Source organism: Eretmochelys imbricata, chromosome 6 (assembly GCF_965152235.1).
Source record: "Eretmochelys imbricata isolate rEreImb1 chromosome 6, rEreImb1.hap1, whole genome shotgun sequence".
Classification (NCBI taxonomy): Eukaryota; Metazoa; Chordata; order Testudines; family Cheloniidae; genus Eretmochelys; species Eretmochelys imbricata.
The window spans coordinates 22370775-22384678 of record NC_135577.1 but is presented as its reverse complement, the minus strand read 5'-3'; the positions used below and the strand labels follow the sequence as shown (position 1 = coordinate 22384678).

Here is a 13904-nt window from a genome sequence, read left to right as displayed (position 1 = left end):
AAGACATCAAAGCTGGGCAGGGTGCAGATGGAGCAGGGATACAAGAGATTCTTTGAGGCCTCGACCAGACTTTATTGGGTAAGACACTCTGAGCCTAACAATATTATGGGGAGCCCCTCATCCTTCCCCCAAAGCTTTGCAGGTCTGGGCTCTTAACTGCTACTCTGCCTCCAGAGGAACAGTGTCCCACACCGACTGTGCCACCAGCCCTCCAGAGGTGCACTGACACCTACGCCTTGCCCCCACCACCATCACCGATGGGCAGCGTGGCTCCATCGGAAGTATCTTTGGGATCCCTGGGGACACTCCACACTCTCCCCATGACCTTCCTTCCAGTCAGCTGCTTGGAGGTTGTCACACCAGCAAGACAAGGACACTGTGTGGTTCCTTCCCCAGGATCTCACCCCCAGCCTTTACTGAGGTGCAGCTCCTGGTGAAGCCATGGGAAATGGACCTGGGTGGGGACAGCAGGTTTTGGGCCCTAGGCACACTTGCAAGGAAAGTCATTTGAAAGGCAAAGCAACCCCTTCCATGTATAAAACAGTCCCTCATAGGTTGACCATGACCGGCTAACTTGCTTTTAAATATCTCTTCCTTTGCCTACACCAGGAGCTAAGTAGGGTTTAAAAATGTGTTCACTGAAGCGTGTTCAAGACCATATTTTGCCACAAACCCCCCAGAGCAGGTAAGTCCCGGGTGTGTGTACACATGTGCAAGATGTATGCATGTACAGTACACATGTGTAACATACAGTTTCCATGTATTAGATAGCGATATACATATGATCAACTACATTTGTCCTGCACACCTCTGACAGTTCTCCAGCACTCTGCCCGCTAATCCACCTCTGCCTGACAGAATTAACCTGACATAGAAATGAGCCCCTTCCACCCCTAAGTTTACTGGTCTGAGGTGTCAGACGGACAGGCAATAATCTAAGATCTGCTATCTCATGAGCCACTATGGTGAGAAATGGATGCTTTGTCCCACTGGGGAGCTGGCATTTCCCGCTCCTGTCCATCAAGATAAGGCTTCTAGCCCTGGTCAGTTGCAGGATATCAAACCTTATGTCACAACATTAGGATTTATAGAAAACTTACTCTAGAAGCTTCTCCACTCAGTTAGTTACAGAGTGTTGTTCTCTCTTGTAAAGCTCTCAAGAGTTGACTCATACTGCAAAGGCAGGTAAATCCAACAGGAAAAGTAGAGTATGTGGGGTGGGGATTGAAATAGCTTAAAAACAACCCCCCTCTCCCCCTCTCCAATGTTTAAACTAATTCTTTTCTGAAACAACGTGAGACAGATACAAGTGGTAGAATGACGGTTTTATTGGCAGAGCTTTACAACAACCTGCAGAACTCTTACAAGGAGGACGATGGTTGTGCGGTTAAGGGACTGGACTGAGCCTATGGGATCTGGGTCCAATTGGCCCCTCTGCCAATGGGAGCTGCGGGGGCCAGTGCCTGCAGGCGAAGGCAGTGCGCTGAGACCTTCCCCTCCCAGGAGCCGCTGCTGGACATGCCAGCCACTTCCGGGAGTGGCGCAGGGCCAGGGCTTGCCTTAGTCCTGATGCATCACTGGACTGTTAGTGGCCGATCTCCCAGTTTGGCTGCAGGAGGGTTGGCAACCCTATGATCGACTGGTCGATGGTGGAGCCTCTGACAGTGGATCTTAGTCTCAGTGATCTACCGGTTGGTGACCACTGCCTTACATGCTATGCTACTGTGGCTCACAGCCCTGACACCAACAGCCAGCTTTACAAGCATGCAGGTCACACCCTGGCTTCCACTGCCCAGTTACTTTTTACAGGGTGACCCCAATACCCTCCCAGTTCTCAGCCTCCCTCAAATCATCTGCCCTCTAGTGTGCAGCCCTCTCCTGGAACACTCACAGAAAGAACCTTCTTCATTGCTCCTTTAAAGAGACAATCCACTGCAGCTCATTACTTTAACTGGAGTTGGACCAAACACAACACTATATTGTTTTATAATAGAAGGAAAATAAGTTTATTAAACAAAAAGCCATAGGCTTAAGTGATACCAAGTATAAGACAGAACTACCCAAGATAGTTAAGTCCAAAGCAGACTGCAAAGAGCTACAAAGGGATCTCACAAAACTGGCTGACTGGGCAACAAAATGGCAGATGAAATTCAATGTTGATAAATGCAAAGTAATGCACATTGGAAAACATAATCCCAACTACACATATAAAATGATGGGGTCTAAATTAGCTGTTATCACTCAAGAAAGAGATCTTGGAGTCATTGTGGATAGTTCTCTGAAAACATCCCCTTAATGTGCAGCGGCAGTCAAAAAAGCTAACAGAATGTTGGGAACCATTAAGAAAGGGATAGATAATAAGACAGAAAAAATCGTATTGCCTCTATATAAATCCATGGTACGCCTGCATCTTGAATACTGCACATTTGGTTGCCCCATCTCAAAAAAGATGTATTGGAAAAGATTCAGAAAAGAACAACAAAAATGATTAGGGGTATGGAACAGCTTCCGTGGTGAGGAGAGATTAATAAGAATGGGACTTTTCAGCTTGGAAAAGAGATGACTAAGGGGGGAACAGAACAGCAGTCTAAAAAATCATGACTGGTGTGGAGAAAGTAAATAAGGAAGTGTTATTACTCCCTTTCATAACACAAGAACTAGGGGGTCACACCAAATGAAATTAATAGGCAGAACGTTTAAAAACAAACTAAAGGAAGTATTTCTTCACACAACACACAGTCAACCTGTGGAACTCCTTGCCAGAGGATGTTGAGAAGGCCAAGTCTATAATACGGTTCAAAAAAGAACTAGATAAATTTGTGGAGGATAGGTCCATCAATGGCTATTAGCCAGGATGGCAGGGATGGTGTCCCTAGCCTCTCTTTGCCAGAAGCTGGGAATGGGCTACAGGGAATGGATCACTTGATGATTACCCGTTCTGTTCGTTACCTCTGGGGCACCTGGCATTGGCCACTGTTGGAAGACAGGATACTGGGCTAGATGGACCTTTGGTCTGACCCAGTATGGCTGTTCTTATGTTCTTAAGGAATAAAGATAGAAAGGGTTACAAGAAAACAAAAGTAAAAATATACTTCTAAGACTAAAACTTAATTTCAGCAAGTTAAAATCTTTGCCTAAGCTGGTTTCTCACGTAAACTCAGTTCTTAGAGACATCAACCTCCTTGGTTGAAGGACACAACATTCTGTGATTTCAAGAGCTCTGGCCATTTGAGTCCCCCAAGTGATGGACAGCTATGGAGTTCTCATCCCTATCCCTTTTTTTAATAGTTCGGTAAATCTTTGAAATCATGTATCTTTTGTCTGGAGAAACCTATTTATCAACTCCCCCTGATGTGCACGGTTTTAAAGTCATGTATTTCCAGCATATATCTATAAAGTCCTTTATGGGTTTACCATACATACATCATGCAAGAATATTAATAATCAGTGAGTTTGTAGTTTTCCAACGATATATTACATGCCACTTTTTGGGTAAATATCATGACAACATTGTGTTAGGTGTAGTGAGTATGTCAGGCCTCACAAGAGTTACTGACACAGAATAGTGAACCACCAATGGGCCTCTGTGTCACATGGCCTCTCAGCATTACTCAAAAAACAATACATTTCGCCAACCATGAATAATACAGTCATCCCAAACTCCTGGCCATAAAATCTTTACAGCTCACCACCGTTACATCAATCTTTTCTTTTCTCAGTTATTATAAACAGCACAGGTATGAAAGCTAGACACTCTTAACATTATAAGACCCCATTTTTCAGTGTTTCTAACTCTGCTAGACAAAACTATTTGAGCTGATTTTATATTATATATATATTATAGTTTCTGTTAAAATGGTTAAGCTATTTCTCAGAACAAGGTTATTTTCCCTAAACTTGTTCTGAGAAACAGCTTAACTGTAACTGTAGACCTAGGTATTGTTAATTTTTTTTTTTTAAATTCAGCCTAAGGCAGAAGGCTGCACACTTCATTGCTTCTGTAGGCTGAGCTCTATGGGTTAGCCAACTTTAGGTGCAAATGGCTTTTCAGGTTTTCTGAAAAACAAAAACAGTCTATGCATAGAATCTATGTATAACCTCTAGCAATTTTAAAGAATGCTCAACTAAACCTCAATTTGATTGTGAAGTTGTCTAAGATAATCCTTTATTTTATTTTAGCATGATGCTTTTGGTCACCTCGCAGACTCCGAGTTCCAATATCGTGTAGTTTCCATAGCATGGGCAATTGCACGGCACTCATTGGTAGCTCACTAAGGAGGAGTTTCACATCAATGGCATTTGGATTGTCACTTAGTCTTAAAAGATATCAATTTTGTTTGTGGTATGATATAGATAACAAAGTGTAAAATTCAGGTAATGATGAAATACACCTATGAAGGAACTTACTTTAAACTCACAATTTAAAAAGTAGTATTTTCCATTCTTTTTACACACACACACACACACACACACACACACACATATCCACCCACCCACCCCGGGGTCATGGATCAGCATTCCCATCAGTACTCCGCCTGTGCCAAGGAAGCTAATGATCCAATCAGCAAATCAAACACAGTGATGAACCCTGGTCACATGCCACCTGAGGCACGTTGCGCATACGCTAAGTAGTATACACACCCTGCCTTATGTCAGGGGCTCCATATGTCATCCCCCCCATTTTCTGCTCCCCCATACTAGGGTTCCCCATTCAACACCTACCCCATGCCAGATATGTCTCTCTCCTTTTTCTCCCCCTTCCAAAGTACCTTTCTACCCACCCCCAGATTAAAAGGGAAGGACGGAGAGCTGGTGCCCTCTCTCTTCCTGAGTTCGCTCAGTCACATAGCTGCAACTGGCCCAGCCACTCCCACAATCCCCTGGGCAGGCTCTTACCCGTGGAATGGTCTCCCCAAGCTGCACACACTGACGCTGCTCCCTCTGGAGCAGCTGGGTCTCAACAAATCCAAAAGCCAGCTGCATCCTCCACCTCACCAAGCCAACAGGCTAAGACTTGGGGATGCCCTGCCTTGTTTCTCCTAGGACTCTGCCCAAGGCCACACCCACGTGACCTCATCCCTGTGATTTCTACTAGAAATGCTTCATGATATGGTTCCCATGGCAATGGCCGGTGGGGTCTGTGACGCACTATGGAGAGGGGCGAATTGTCCGGGGAATGTCGTCTAGTTTTACTGGGACTGTCTGCATTGGGGATGGGATAGTAGGGGATGAGCCTGTAACCTGAGCCAGGAAGGGGGTGGGGCCAGATGACACCTTTGCCCAGGAAACTGGACAAAGGCTGGAGGAGAGAGCCTGCTGGACGGGCTTTTGGTTTCAGTTTTGTGCTGGGTGGTGGAATGTAGGGAACCCCAAGGCTGGGGTCTAAGATCCCTGCCCCCCAGAAGGACTTGACTGAGGGGTCCTGGTTGTACCTACAAGCTTTCTGTTTTAGACTGTGTTCCTATTGTCCAATAAATCTTCCATTTTACTGGCTGGCTGAGAGTCACGGTGAATCCCAGGAAGAGGGGTGCAGGGCACTGACTCCCACACACTCCGTGACAGGGTCATCAAAACAACTGGTGCAATTATGCTGCCAAGCCTGGCCATACCCCAGTGCAGTCCTGCTAAAAAATAAGTGAAAATGGCTTTTCCAGTTCTCATCAAAATCAACAGGATTCTGCGCAGGAATGCCTAGAGCATTCCCTGAAATTTTGGAATTGATCAGGTGTGGTTTTCCAAAGTTATTGTGTTAAAGACAAACAGAGAAAGGCCATCATGTTGAGTAGAGGGCCTAACTTTGCTCAGTCAAAAATGTGCAACATCCTTAATCCTCTCTTGAGGACTAGAGTTTTAGCAGTAATAAAGAAAGTTGTGTTTGAGATACAGAAACACAGCCCACGTCAACAACCTCAACTAGCTCTTTTGATTTATTATTATTGTTGTTGTTGTTGTAGTAACAGCCAGACGCCTCAGCTGAGTTCAGGGCTTCATTGTGCTAGGCACTAAACAGGCACATCGCATGACAACTCCTGCTTTGAATAAATCACTGACAAAAAGGTGGGAGAAAGCAAGCATTACAGGAGTCACAGGTGAAACCCACTGAAGACAATGGCAAAACTCCCATTGACTTAGTGGAACCATGATTTCACCCCCAATTGTGTCTAAATCTTTTAGTCAGCTCTGTAAACCTCAATCACATTATCCATAGAACCACTAATGCCTCTAAAAATCTGTAGTAAGAGATTCCTGCATTTCAACAAGAAATCGCAAGCTGCTCAGGCCTGTCCTGTTGAGGGGGGAATCCGCACTCACCTCTCTGACCTGCAGCAGTGTCTGCTCACCTTTCCTTCCCTAAGTGACATGTGAGACAAAGAAAGACCATGAGGGAATTAGTTTCTATGGCAAGTGATGTATCTGAGCTGAAAGATTCAGATCCAATTTTTGATCTCCACTCCAAAGTTTCAGAGTAACAGCCGTGTTAGTCTGTATTCGCAAAAAGAAAAGGAGTACTTGTGGCACCTTAGAGACTAACCAATTTATTTGAGCATGAGCTTTCGTGAGCTACAGCTCACTTCATCGGATGCAAAGTTTGGGATTCTTAGATCCAATGTTCTCCTCACTACACAAAACCTACTCAGCCCAAACTTGAACTGTTACACTGGTGTAAATCCAAGAGTAACACCACTGATTTCAATGGGTTACTGCCATGATTTACTCCAGCATATAACTAAGCATAACTTGGCCCACTTTAGTGGGGCAGTTTGAATTGACCTGGACTGAAACAGAGAAAAAAAAAAAAAAATCAAGCACTGAAAATGAAGCACCCCATATTCATTCTCACACTCTCCCCCATGTAGACTGTATCCCAGCAAGATATAATCAGAAACAAACCTCTAGATGCACTGATGTCTGGCTGTGATAATATAATATAGACTAGCCCTATTAAATTGACCCAGCTTAATGAAAGTTGTCTTTTTAAACTGGTGCAAACTTGCATGTAGACAAGGTCATATTCTGAATGAGAGACAGCATGATCACTAATTTAGAGCAGGGGACTGGGAGGCAGAAGACTTGGGGTCACCTCTTGAACAAGTAGTAGTGGGGACTTTTCAAAAGCCCCTTTTGAGCACTCAGACAACAAATGGGTTTCAGAGTAACAGCCGTGTTAGTCTGTATTCGCAAAAAGAAAAGGAGTACTTGTGGCACCTTAGAGACTAACCAATTTATTTGAGCATGAGCTTTCGTGAGCTACAGCTCACTTCATCGGATGCATACCGTGGAAACTGCAGCAGACATTATACACACACAGAGATCATGAAACAATACCTCCTCCCACCCCACTGTCCTGCTGGTAATAGCTTATCTAAAGTGTGGTTTTTGGAGGGAGGTGAGGGGGTGAGAGAACCTGGATTTGTGCAGGAAATGGCCCACCTTGATTATCATGCACATTGTAAAGAGAGTTGTCACTTTGGATGGGCTATTACCAGGAGGAGAGTGAGTTTGGGGGGGGGGGGGGAGGGTAAGAAAACCTGGATTTGTGCTGGAAATGGCCCAACTTGATGATCACTTTAGATAAGCTATTACCAGCAGGACAGTGGGGTGGGAGGAGGTATTGTTTCATGATCTCTGTGTGTGAATAATGTCTGCTGCAGTTTCCACGGTATGCATCCGATGAAGTGAGCTGTAGCTCACGAAAGCTCATGCTCAAATAAATTGGTTAGTCTCTAAGGTGCCACAAGTACTTCTTTTCTTTTTTCAGACAACAAAGTAAACTTTCAAAACAGAATGTGGGTGAAGTTTTTCTTGGAAAACCTGCTCCCACTACTGTGTGCCCCAGCTGTCCAAGTACTTCCATCCCAGCCAAAGGGATTTTAAAAGCCTTGCTGTTCTACGATGCTATGCTCTTTCAGTATTGCTGCTGTTCTCCCTATATCTAGATGTTAAGTGACTTTTTGGGATGAGTGTGTAACATACTTCAGCAATGAGACACCTGTAGCAGGCTGGAACAGTCTGGTGTTTGCCCCAGCACCTGAATTGCTAGAAAAGCCTCTGAAATTAGACTGGATGTGTGGGATAGGAAAAGGGTGGTTACTGATTTTTAAAAGTAATATGAAAACAAACAGTTTTCCCATGCTGCTTTCAAATGCTGTAGGAATGCAGCACGAGGCATTAAGGGACACTTCTGACAAACTCCAGCCTGATTTTCAATGGTGATACTGATTTGTGGATTTCAGCACCTCTGAAGCATCAACGTTTTCAAAAGCTTATGGAAACAGAAATAGTTACTGGGATCCCCATCAAGGGGCTAACATGGGAGTTGGGCAGCTTGGGGATTTTCAAAACTGGTATTTGGCTGCACCCAGGTTGTCTGAGTATCCAGCACTTATGGGATTTTCAAGTGCATCCAACTCAAGGAAATTCCCCAGGTACTCAGGACTGAATGGAAATGCCTTCTAGATTCACAGACATATGTAAACTAGCACATTGTACATGCTAATGAGGCCTAGATCTACAGTGTAAGAGCCAAGCTATTTTCAGACAACATTGGTGGGGGCTCAGTGCACAGCATTTGGAGCTGGCACAGGTGATCGGGAAGATGGCAGAGAGGATGAGGGAACAAGAGAAATCCCAGCTTCAGAAATTGAGACCATGATTACAGAAGTGACATGCATGCCCCCTGAGAATGAGCTGGTAGGTGCTCACAGACCCTCTTCACCAACATGAAGCTCGGGGTTCAGGCTGTAAATCGAGTGAACAGAGGAGGCAATGGCAGAACATACAAGTAAAGGCATGATCCTGGGTATCCAACCATCCAAGCTGTCAACACCTGGTTGGCATCACATACAGCCATGCTATTCAAGGAATAGGTGTATTTCCCAGAGGCTGCATTGTGTCAGTTGTCCTTCTGCGCCCACCCTCCCACCCCAAACGCACACATTGCACTTCATTGTGCCATCTACAATGCCCAGTACAGAGGGGAAGCTCTCTATGGCATACAATTCTTGCTGTATTTGGTGCTGGGCACTGTCAGTCCACAGAGGAACTTGTGCTCATGCAACCCTGTGGGTTATAGTCATTAGGAAGTCATCTATGCACTTGCACACATGTAAGCAGAGTCAGGATGGGCTCCACCCTGACATCTGGTGGTGAGGTGTGGCAAGTTGTGGAAAAGAACTTCAGGGGCTGATCTCATTTGCATAGGCACACCCACCCTGCCTAGAATGAGGCCATAACTGCCCAAATGGTCACTTTGGCTGTTGTGGGATCCCCAGTGTCTCTGTTATTGGGGCGGGAAGAATAAATTGTTATTACCCTGATTATGGGAACTGTGCTTGGAACTGTACTTGGCCTTTTGTTATGATGGAGGGACTCACCATCAACTGAGTAGCACTCCCTAGGCAAAGGACATGGGTTCCAAAACTCTGTGAATTGAGAGAGACTTGAGACAGGTATTGGTGGTGTGGGCCCCTTTGTGAGGGCCTGAAGCACCAATTGCACCTCTGTCTCTCTCCACTGTGGAATGTCAGAGCTAATTTTGGGTCTATTAAGAGTCTTGCTACAGGTACTGTGCTGCATTCACTTTGGCCTTATGGTGCACCAGCACTAAGGCTCCCACTACTATAAGCTGAAATCACTGAGCACTGTGTCAAGTAGTGGGGTGCTGGAAGATCTAGAGTGCAGCGGTGCTGTTCGTGGATAGGCTGGCGGAGTGTTCGTGAGACAGCGAGGTGAGCAGAACTGTTTGTGAGACGGTGAGCTGTGCAGAGCGGAGCCGGTCGTGAGACAGCGGTGTGTTCGTGAGACGGCGAGCTGTGCAGAGCAGAGCTAGTCATGGTTGAGTGGAGCCGTTCGTGAAACAGCGGTGTGTTCATGAGACGGCGAGCTGTGCAGAGCGGAGCCGGTCGTGAGACAGCGGTGTCTTCGTGAGACGGCGAGCTGTGCAGAGCAGAGCCGGTCGTGGTGGAGCAGAGCTGTTCGTGAAACAGCGTAGCAGAGCAGAGCCCTGTGGGGCAGTCAGCTTCAGGACACGTAAGGTGCCCCTTACCTCTTTCTCCCACACACAGGCACATTTTAGCCAGACTGGGGAGTAACACTATGCAGATGAACTTTTGAACTCTGGGGCTGGACTTTTTGGACTTTGGGTGATTTGTAGATTGCTGGACTCAAGAGACGTTTGGGTTCTGGGACTCTGGGGTGGGTCTTTGCTCATGGTTTGGTTAATGAACGCTAGTTGTGGTGTTTCCCCAATTTAATGCTGATGTCGTTTACCTCATGTTATTAAAGATTCTCTACTACACCGAGACTCTGTGCTTGCGAGAGGGGAAGTATTGCCTCTTTGAGGCGCCCAGGGGGTGTGTAAGATTTTCCCAGGTCACTGGGTGGGGGCTCAAGCCAGTTTTGCATTTGCTTTGATGAGAGGGAACCCCTGTGTACTGAACCCGACCCTTGCTGCTATCAACTTGGCCTGGCAGAAGGGTTACACACACAAGTGGCAAACATAGGTGCAAGCAGTATCTCTAATGGTCCTTTGCAAAGACCCTGAGACGAGATGGTGGAGTGCTACACGCCCAAATTTTCAGATGTATTTAGGAGTTGCTCCAATCAGCATTGCAAGATCTAACCTAGACAACAAAGTCCCATTTTCAAAAGTGATTTAAGCACTTAGGAACCTAAATCTCATTGGAAGTCAATGGAACTTAAGCACCTAAATCAGTTTTGAAATGGTACTTAAAAGGCTAAGTCACTTAGACACAGATTTTTAAAGGTATTTAGTCATTGCTGTACTCAGCATTACAACACATAGGATTTAGACTCCTAAATCAGTTATCAGCTGTCATCAGAATTTAGGCTCCTAAGTGCCTAAATTCCTTTTGAAGATTAGATGTAGGCTCCTAAATCAGTTAGGCATTGCAACAATGAGTGCAGCAATGCCTAGATACCTAGATAACAATCTGGCCTGTAGTGAGGCTGACTGGGAAGCAGAGCATGGGGCTCTTCTAGGCGAGTGTCACGAGGGCTCACAGGTGCTGGATGGCTTTACAGCTGAGCTTACGCTTCTGCACAACCCTTGCCCCAGGAAGATCACGGAAAGTGCTCAGCAGTCCATGGACGCTGCAAGGAAGGTAAGGGCACCCCAAACCTTGCCCTCCCTAGCCTGCTGCCTCCTTTCCCTGATTTTCCTCATGATATACAACAGACCCAATATGGTCAGGTGCTGGATGGTAGTCTCTCCTCAGAGCTGATCTCCTTGCCTACAACCTCCAGTTTCCCCAACATCCTCAATGTCTGCCCCAACCCTGTCCAGCTCTCTTAACCTGCACTTTAACCTTCTCCTCCAGCCCCATGCTAATCCTATAATCCCTCAGTAAAGCCTCTGTCTCTCTCACTCATGTCTGTGTGTGCATGCGTGAGCACAAAAGTGTTCTCACGCCGTGTGCTGTGTCCTCAGGGATTTCAGACAATTACGGGGAGGACACTGCTGCTTGATCACTTTAACCTGGGCTTCCTGGCTTTACTAATGTCTCCAAGCCCTGCTGGGCCTTAGAATCATAGAATATCAGGATTGGAAGGGACCTCAGGAGGTCATCTAATCCAACCCCCTGCTCAGGACCAATCCCCAACTAAATTCCAGGAATTCTCTCTGGTCTGCCCTCCCCCACAACGTGCACCTTTGGAGCAAAAAACTGCTGCCTCTCAAACGATTTGGGCACATCCAAACACTAGCTTGAGTGCCCAAGCATTGTCTTTCATGGGCCGTGGGAGTCTTTCCATTGACTTTGATGAGCTTTACTGCAGGATAACTATTCCTATTCACACCTGCAAGGCAAAAGCATCCCAGCTCTATAGCTTCTCCCTCTTGCATACGCTACAACTAAGCTTCAGAAAATAAGTGCTCTTTTTGATCATAACAGTTCTGCTGAGATAACGAAATAGGATCAGGCATATGCTGTATCAGAGTTTCTAATTAACACAGGCCTGACATTCAGTCTGTTCCACATTTGCTACCTCTCGCTCCCCAGCCCCACGCAGAGCAGAAAAGTTACTCTCACAAAGTATTTTTGGCTGGGTTACCACTAGGAGATTTCTCCTACAGACCCGGATGGCAGACGTTCTGCAAAACTGGCCACCACTCGTGCAACCAGCATAATAACCGTCCATCCAAATATCTACAGCCGGATCCTCACTCCAATTGCTGAGATGTTTCACATCCATGCGCCTGACCTTGCATTTCAGCTGGGCAGAGTGGACTTATCTTGAAAGAAGCTTAGGAAACTGCCTTTTACTTTTGATTTGGAACCCGTTTGACAGGCCCCTAAAGAAACAAACACAACCCTAGGGGTAAAACAATCCCTCGCCCCAGCCTGGTGGAACTAGCCCCAGAGGCTACGTCTACACTGCACACCAGGCCTGGGTTCGGACTCAGGTTTGAGACCAAACCCCTCCGTCCCCCCCCACAAATCAATCTGACAGGGGGCAGCAAGCACTCAGGCCCCAGCTTCTGGGGGGCTCAGAGCCGCATTCCCACCGTGACTGGGGTCCAAGCCCTGTCCTTTGGCCGCGTGGCTGCGGCTCAAGCCGCAGAGCTGAGTCAGAAGAGCTGCCAGGCGCCGTCTGGCAGAGGGGGACGCAGCAGTGACAACCCCAGGTACCCAGCGGGGCTCAAGGCGGCTGGGAAGCACCCAGGGGGCACCCGCCGGGGTGCCCGGGGCTCCGGGCCGCCTGCTGGAGGAGGCAGGGTCTGACTCACCTCGGAGTAGACGTAGAGGGGCAGGACGAGCAGGGCCAGCAGCAGGTCGGCCACGGCCAGGCTGACGATGAAGTAGTTGGTGGCGGTCTGGAGGGCGCGCTCGGAGCAGACGCTCAGGCAGACCAGCAGGTTCCCGCCCACGACGCAGACGATGAGCGAGACGCCGAAGACCAAGGCGGCGAAGTTGTAGCCGGGCGCCGCTCCCCGGGGCGCGGTGGCGTTGCCCAGCTCCCCGCTGCCCGGCATGACGGCCCGCCCGTCCCGGGGCACCCCGCCGGGGCCGAGGGGCAGCTCCGGCCGGGGGCGGCTCATGGGCTTCCCCCCCAACCCCGCGGTGCTGCGTGCGGGGCTCACGGCGCCCGGCTGCTGGCTGGGCGGGGCTCCGCGCCGGGGCTGCCCCCCCGGCCCATCCCGCTGGCGGTGGGAGCGAGCCGGCAAATGAGCCCGGCTCCTTCCGCCGACCCCCGGGCTAAGGAGGCGGCGGCAGCGGCGGCAGCAGCCCGGCGGCGCGGCCCAGCTTCCCCGCGCCCGGAGAAGTCCCTGCCCCGCGGACGCAACTTTTCCCGCCCGCCCGCTCGCTGGCTGCAGGCAGGGGCCGCGGCTGCACCGGAGTGAGCCGCGAAGGCGGGTCCCGCCCCGGCCGCTGATCCCGGGGGTGGGGCGCGGCCGCCGGCTCCCAGCCGGGCAGGGCTGGGCCAGCTCCTGGCGCCCGTCCTCGCTTGGGCGCGGCACCCCGCGACCCCAGCCAGCGCCCCCCGGGAGCCGCGGAGGGACCCGCTCCGGGAGCCGCCGAGCGCTGCTGGCTTATGGAAAGGGCTGGGGCGGCAGCTCCGGCGGGAGCAGCGGGGGGTGGCCCCCAGCCACGTGGGCGGATGGGCGGACGAGCCCTCGGGAGGAGAGGGGGCGTTGTACAGCCTCATCCTACAGTACATCCCGCTTCTCCTGCAGCCAACTCGCGGCGACCTCCCCGGTGTCAGTGCCAGGAGCCCCCCCCCGCGCCGTGCCACGACCCGGGACTCGTCCCTTTCCCCATGGGGGAGCCAGAGGTGCCTCGGGGGGCAGCAGCTCCGCGGCGAGGGAGTCTCCCCCTCCCGACAAGTGTCCCCAACGGTGCCTGTAACAAAGCTCCAGCTCTTTCCGAGATCATAATCCCTGC

General features: G+C 49.0%; 1 protein-coding gene across 1 annotated transcript in view; it reads right to left on the bottom strand.

The window, feature by feature from the left end:
• DRD4 (dopamine receptor D4) overlaps nucleotides 1-13060 on the bottom strand; it is a 31914-nt gene extending 18854 nt beyond the window's left edge. Inside the window, exon 1 of the mRNA XM_077819873.1 lies at nucleotides 12749-13060. Within this exon, the coding sequence (XP_077675999.1) occupies nucleotides 12749-13060 (312 nt within the window). The remainder of the gene's footprint in view (nucleotides 1-12748) is intronic.
• Between the last annotated feature and the right edge of the window lie 844 nt (nucleotides 13061-13904).